Raw genomic sequence first — 6,264 nt, forward strand, 5'->3', positions numbered from 1 at the left:
TATATATATATATATATATGAACCGTGGTTTGGTCTTCAATCTATTTTTTTTTTATAATGGAGAACCCCTAACTGTTACCCTTCGGGCGCGCTGACCAGGTAAACCTCCGATCCGGGAGCAGCCTTTGTATATGGATTATATAAACCCATAAATTACCTCCCTCCCCACCAGACAGGAATCGAACACTCAACCTCAACCTCAAGGTGGAGTTACCTCCTAAAGAATTAAGTATAAGCAACCTCTTCAATCTTTGGAATTAAGTAATTGCTTAGTTAACATGTAGTTGTGTTTTTAACCAAAAAAAAAACATGTAGTTGTGTTCATGAAAGTGATCATTTGATGATAATTCATAAGGAAATTACAAACAACTTAACGATGTGTTTTATTAATAATTAAACTAAGATGCTGCTCGTGTATCTTGTGACATTAATTATTGATAGCGTATTATAATTAATCAATCTGATTTTAATAAGATTTTGTCTTAGCATGCATTATGAAACGGCCGAGTGCCATATGGATTCTGTTAAAAGGCAAATCAGTTCGTAATCTCCGCCGAATCAACTTTTGCTTTCCATGTCTCCTCCGCATGATTTTGTTTTACTATTGATTGGGTTCGCAAACTCACGTGCTAATATATATATATATATATATAAGCACACATACATCCCGTATATTATCAAATTCATTTTTTATAATTATATATATATATATATATATATTTCTATGTGTGTGTTTATACATATATTCTGTTCAGACGATAGAAAACGCAATTATGCATTAATAATTGTAACGGTTGAATGGCTATTGTAAAAAATTTGGGTAATGAAAATCAAAACCTTTGACAAAAAAAAAAGATGGAAAGCCATTATGGATAATAAGAAAATATACAATTATTAATGCATAAAAGAGGGTCAAATAAAGAGGCTATTAGTGGTGCTCCTCATTAAATTTCAGTCGGACCACAATGGTTAATTCCATTCGGGCTTACCTTAGTCAACAAGTCATAAAATTCCGTGTGTATATATATTCTCTCCATATTTTATAATTAATATTCGTATACTTTTGAATTATATATATATATATAATATTTCAATATGGTTTTATATGTCTGAATTCTATCATTTGGGTTTTTAATTTAATTTTAAAATATTAGCGTCAAAGTTGGAGGAAAGTAAGAGGCGTCGGGTCGAGGTAAGTAAAGCGACACCACTTTAATTACTCATAGGTTGAGAGATCTTATAATCATTCGAATTTATGACGCTTAGATTTTTCTGACCCTTCTTATGTCACTAATTAGGTAAATCATCACGTTTATTTCTTTCCAATTAATTATTAATAAACTTAATTAAATGAACGAGTAAAATAATATGTTATAAAAAATATCAATCTTATCCGCACTATATTTTGGAACGAAGTTGCATGTTTTTAGAATATCCGCATTATAGATCGGAACAAAATCACATGTATAAACTAAAGCATAGGTTTCACCACAAATTCATTTTTTTTTGTGTGCGCCAAGATCACATATAGCCTTTTGTACGAATCTTTCGATTTTAATTAAATATTTCGAATTAAATGTATGTAGGCGGACCTAACATCGATAATAAAATCGTTATCGACATCACCCAATTCACAATCATAACCAAAAAAAAAAGTTGTTCACTTTTTCCTTTTCTCACTAACATTTTTTTCCTCCTTTCTTATAGGGAGGTAAAATGAGTCCGACTCGCAGGGTGGCTCGTGAGCTAGCCCTTATTTTTTCGAGCCGGACTCAAATATTTCGAGCCCATAAAAAAACGGGCCACAAGAGTCAGCCCTTCACGAGCCGGACTCGTGGTGAGCCAACCCGTCACGATCTGGACTGGCTCGCGGGCCAGAAAAAATATTTATTTTTTAAAAATTTTAAAATTTTTGTTTATACAAATTTTATTTTTATTACATATTTGGTTTATTTTGTTTAAAATTTTAATTTTTTATTATATTTTAGATATTTTAAATATTAAAAATAATTTTTAAATATTTTTTAATATTAAAATTTTATTTTTAAAATTCATATATTTGGCTCGCGGGCTGGCTCGTTTGGTTCGCGAGTTAACACGATCTGTGGTGGGCTGATCTATTTTTGGCTCCCTAAAAAACGGGTTAGGTTGGGCAAATTTTATTTTTAAAATTCATATATTTGGCTCGCGGGCTGGCTCGTTTGGTTCGCGAGTTAACACGATCTGTGGTGGGCTGATCTATTTTTGGCTCGCTAAAAAACGGATTAGGTTGGACTGAGCTGAAAATTTTCCAGATCGGGACGGTACGGGTTGGACTGGGCCGGGCCCGGCCAGCCCGTTTTACACCCCTACTTTCTTCGCTCATTTATTAGTTTATTATTTTATTTCACTTCTCCCTCTTCTTTCGTTCTTTTTTGTTAAAGCAATCTATATTCCAATCGTGGAATTTTCTGATACGTTCCGTAATGTAAATAAAAAAATATAATGCCCCGAATTCATGTGCGGATGGATAGTGACCATATTGAATTGGGCCCACGCATATAATGGAATTGTCTACTTGGATTTTACTTTGGTCGACTTGTTATACAATATATGTATATATGCGTGTATATATATATATATGTATACATATGAGTTTGTGTGTGTGTGTGTGTGTGTCAAAAATCATCATCATCATCTGCAAAAGGAAGAACATACATGCACATGTTATGACCATGGGAGAAGATTTTCAGCGTATAGAAGCATCAAGACATAACACATAATCATAAGTCTAACTAATCATGCAATCCAATTTTGAAAGTACAGAGTAGGGACTTAACCTCGCACCTTCTTCTTTGTACTTTTTTTTTTGTCTCCGACAATCTTTGGTTAACCCAACCGGTTTTTCTACGCTTTGGTGTATATAAAACATGTGAAAACTGACGGAATTTCGAATTCGGACAAGTTTTTGATTGGTTACCCATTTACAAAAACGAAGAAATCAATGGCGCAGCAATTTCTGATTCGGACCGAGATTTAGGTTATTATTTTAATTGCGGTTTAAAAAAATCCAGAAATAAGAAAATAAAATAGTATATTTTTGTTCAAAGAGAAGCCCAAAGGCCCAAATACGGATACGGCCCAAGATACTTGTTCAACGATAAGCCCAAAAACAGTATACGCGGCGACTGGAAACAAAAACGGGGCCCACTTGGAGGGTCTTAGTCGTCTTCAAAAAAAATTCTTCATCCTTGCGTTGCCCTAACGCCACCGTCCCTTTCCTCCACTTTCCCCATTTCAGAAAAAAAAAACTCAAAACAATACATATATATACATATAGAAAAGTCGACCTCACGTTTTTGAATTCTTTGTCTGTTTTTGTCCATATCATCTCTTCGTTTAAACCCAAGGGTTTCGCTTCAATCTCTTATTGCCTTCTCGAGTAGAAGAAGAAGAAGAGGAAGAGGAAGAAGAAGAAGAAGAAGAAGAAGAAGAGCCCATGTCTTTCAGAGGACTTAGCAGGGTAAGCCTTTCTCTTTTCTTTTTTTTTTTAAATCTCGTGATCCTCATTTTGAGATCTATTTTTCGGAAATTTTTAATTTTGCTTCTTCGCGGGCATTGTTCTCGATCGGCATCTCTCGTCCCGGTGGGAGTCGTAAGTTGGTGCGAGAAATTTGTAGTGACGCTGGAATTACATAAGTACTGGTGCGGTGATCGGTTAATGCATGCAACGCATGAATCGGATCGTACTTTGTAGTTCCACACAGATGGAGGAGACTATTTCCGGACACGCAAGCTTTATTCTTCAGTTGGAGTTTAGAATAAAGCTTTGTTCTTTTTATTATTATGGAACATTGGTGTGAATGTGATGTGTTCTTCAGCTATTTTTGTCTTGTAAACCTCCAGAGATGAAATTTGGCGCCGCGCCCATACTTAGTGCTATTTCCACTGCTGCTGCTGCGTTAAGTGGAGCACTAACGCTCGTCCTTGTTGATGTTCATCGTTGTTGGTTCACAACTTCATCTCAGAATCAAGTTGTTAGATGCACTTGAATTGTGAAGTCCTGACACGTGAGATTTCTTGAATTGTGATGATTCTTGATTGTCTAATTAAGTCGTTGTTTTCAGCCCAATGCATCATCAGGAATGGGCGTTTCAGATCACAGCAAGTCCACATTCCAAGAGCTCCAGAGAAAGAAAGTTCACCGCTTTGTGGTCTTTAAGATCGATGAGAAGAAAAAGGAGGTTGTTGTGGAGAAAACCGGCCGTCCCGCTGAGAGTTATGATGATTTCCTCGCTTCTTTGCCCGAGAACGATTGCAGATATGCTGTTTATGACTTTGATTTCGTGACCTCTGAGAATTGCCGGAAGAGCAAGATCTTCTTCGTTGCCTGGTTAGTTTTCTACCCCCAAAAGACGATTATGATATAATCTCATAAGCAAAGGTGCATTATCTTTTACAATATGACGAAAACGAAAGGTTGGAGCCCGGAATTGGAATCTGCTTAGACATTTCGGCTTTGCTAATTCCTCCTCGAGCAATATTGATTTACTTACTCTTCAAGTCTATGGGCACAAGCCTGTTTTCAGTTCTGAGTTTCTATCATAGTTTATCGTAACATCGTCGATCTGTCAGTAAAATCTTTAGCCCATATGTTGATAAGTACTCAACTGTCTCACTGCTCATCTGAAACACAAACACTTTGAGCTTCCATGTTCCATAAGTCTTTATCTTATCACAAAGCAAGAGGTTTCACTGATGTCTTGGCATTAAATGATCAGACACACATTACGTTTTTTTTTGGACAACGGCATTGGCAGGTGTCCCTCGACGTCTCGTATAAGGGCAAAGGTGATATATGCAACCTCCAAAGACCGGTTCAGACGGGAGCTGGAAGGCATTCACTACGAGATCCAAGCCACTGACCCTACCGAGGTGGAGCTAGAGGTTTTACGTGACCGTGCCAACTGAAAGCTTGACAACAGAGCAAAATGATATCCTGATGATGATGATGATGATGTAATTGAGTAACCAACCAGCCATTGGAGCGGCGATGAATGTAATGCTGTTCCAATTTTGGTCTGAAAAATTACGAGAGGTTCATCAAATGTTTGTTCATGGGAACCGAAATATGATGCTAAACATTGTATTTGAGACATAACATCAAATATCTTGAACTAGTTCTGTCATTTCTTGTTTCTGGAAACCGAACTGAATCATGTATATTATCAGATTTAACCACGAATTTTATCTGTAAACTATTGTGTGGGTACAATGGTTTTGTTAGTATCAATTTTAAAAAAAATGGCATTTTTAAATAATAATAAAATCGAATCTTTAAATATGAGAATAATTAAGCCAAAGATCAATTTCAGACATCCGCAGTTGGTATTTTCTTTTAGTCTATGAAAAGACATTTCTAACACGAAATCCTAAGATTGTCCTGTATGTTTGGTATCTAAAGATACTTACGACCATAATTTAATACAGGGGTCTTTAAAAGAATAAATAGATTTAAGATTACTTATTGTTGTTGACCAGATTGCCCTTCACCATCCGATCCGATGAAGAAAGCGCCAGAGAGTACGGAGATTCTGCGTGGGACCCACCGCAGAGGATCTCTGTAACAAACCCCTCCTTCCATTGTGGCAAAAGCGATTTCGCGTGACCCAACCATACTCACTAGTTATATTTTATATTAATTCAAATTTGTTGAAATAAATTAATTTTTTTAATATGTTATTTATAAAAAAAAAGGAAAAATGTTCTTCAGCTATAAAAGTGTTGGGTCGAAGAGTTGTCTCAAACAAAATCCAAACAGCGCCAAAAAAAAAAAAGAACCCTAATAGAAACCCACAATAAGAAGAAAACCCTTAGCATTTTCAGGAAGACGAAGAAGAAGAGGAGAATCATCAACGTAATCTGGGTTTTCAGCCTTTGGTAGTGAGCATTTCCTCTTCTGCAACTTTTAAGATTTCCTCATGTTCTTGTTCTTGTGCGTGCTCTGCCTGAGATTGATTTGGTCAACAAGAAAACAAATCTCAGATTAAGATTTCGAGAGTACCTATACCCAGAATTCGATTTTCCAGTTGGTTTAACAGGGAAAGCTCGGTTTAAGATTAGGTTGGAGTTTGTCAGTTTCTTTTTTTTTTCTTTCTCCGTCTTTCGCGAATCATTCGTGTTCTTGATGTGTCTGGTCCGGTTGACGCAGAAAATGTACGAGGAAAGTGGATGTTTTGACCCTCATCCTGCGGCGGAGGCAGCGGCTGACAACGCCGGCTTCTG

At 36.4% G+C, this 6,264-nt stretch overlaps 1 protein-coding gene across 1 annotated transcript; it reads left to right on the forward strand.

Annotated features, from left to right (window-relative positions):
• Positions 1–3,235: 3,235 nt before the first annotated feature.
• On the forward strand, positions 3,236–5,168 carry LOC104815850 (actin-depolymerizing factor 6-like). The gene is made up of 3 exons (XM_010544436.1): positions 3,236–3,502; positions 4,107–4,372; positions 4,800–5,168. The coding sequence occupies exons 1-3, from the start codon at positions 3,479–3,481 to the stop codon at positions 4,948–4,950; spliced, it is 441 nt and encodes a 146-aa protein (XP_010542738.1). The 5' UTR covers positions 3,236–3,478; the 3' UTR covers positions 4,951–5,168.
• The last annotated feature ends 1,096 nt before the right edge of the window (positions 5,169–6,264 follow it).

Source organism: Tarenaya hassleriana, unplaced genomic scaffold (genome assembly GCF_000463585.1).
Source record: "Tarenaya hassleriana unplaced genomic scaffold, ASM46358v1 Cleome24, whole genome shotgun sequence".
Lineage (NCBI taxonomy): Eukaryota > Viridiplantae > Streptophyta > Magnoliopsida > Brassicales > Cleomaceae > Tarenaya > Tarenaya hassleriana.

Coding starts and splice junctions, on each gene's coding strand:
- LOC104815850 (XM_010544436.1), top strand. CDS start 3,479: ATGTCTTTCAGAGGACTTAGCAGG. Junction 3,503..4,106: donor CTTTCAGAGGACTTAGCAGG/GTAAGCCTTTCT, acceptor CGTTGTTTTCAG/CCCAATGCATCATCAGGAAT. Junction 4,373..4,799: donor AAGATCTTCTTCGTTGCCTG/GTTAGTTTTCTA, acceptor CGGCATTGGCAG/GTGTCCCTCGACGTCTCGTA.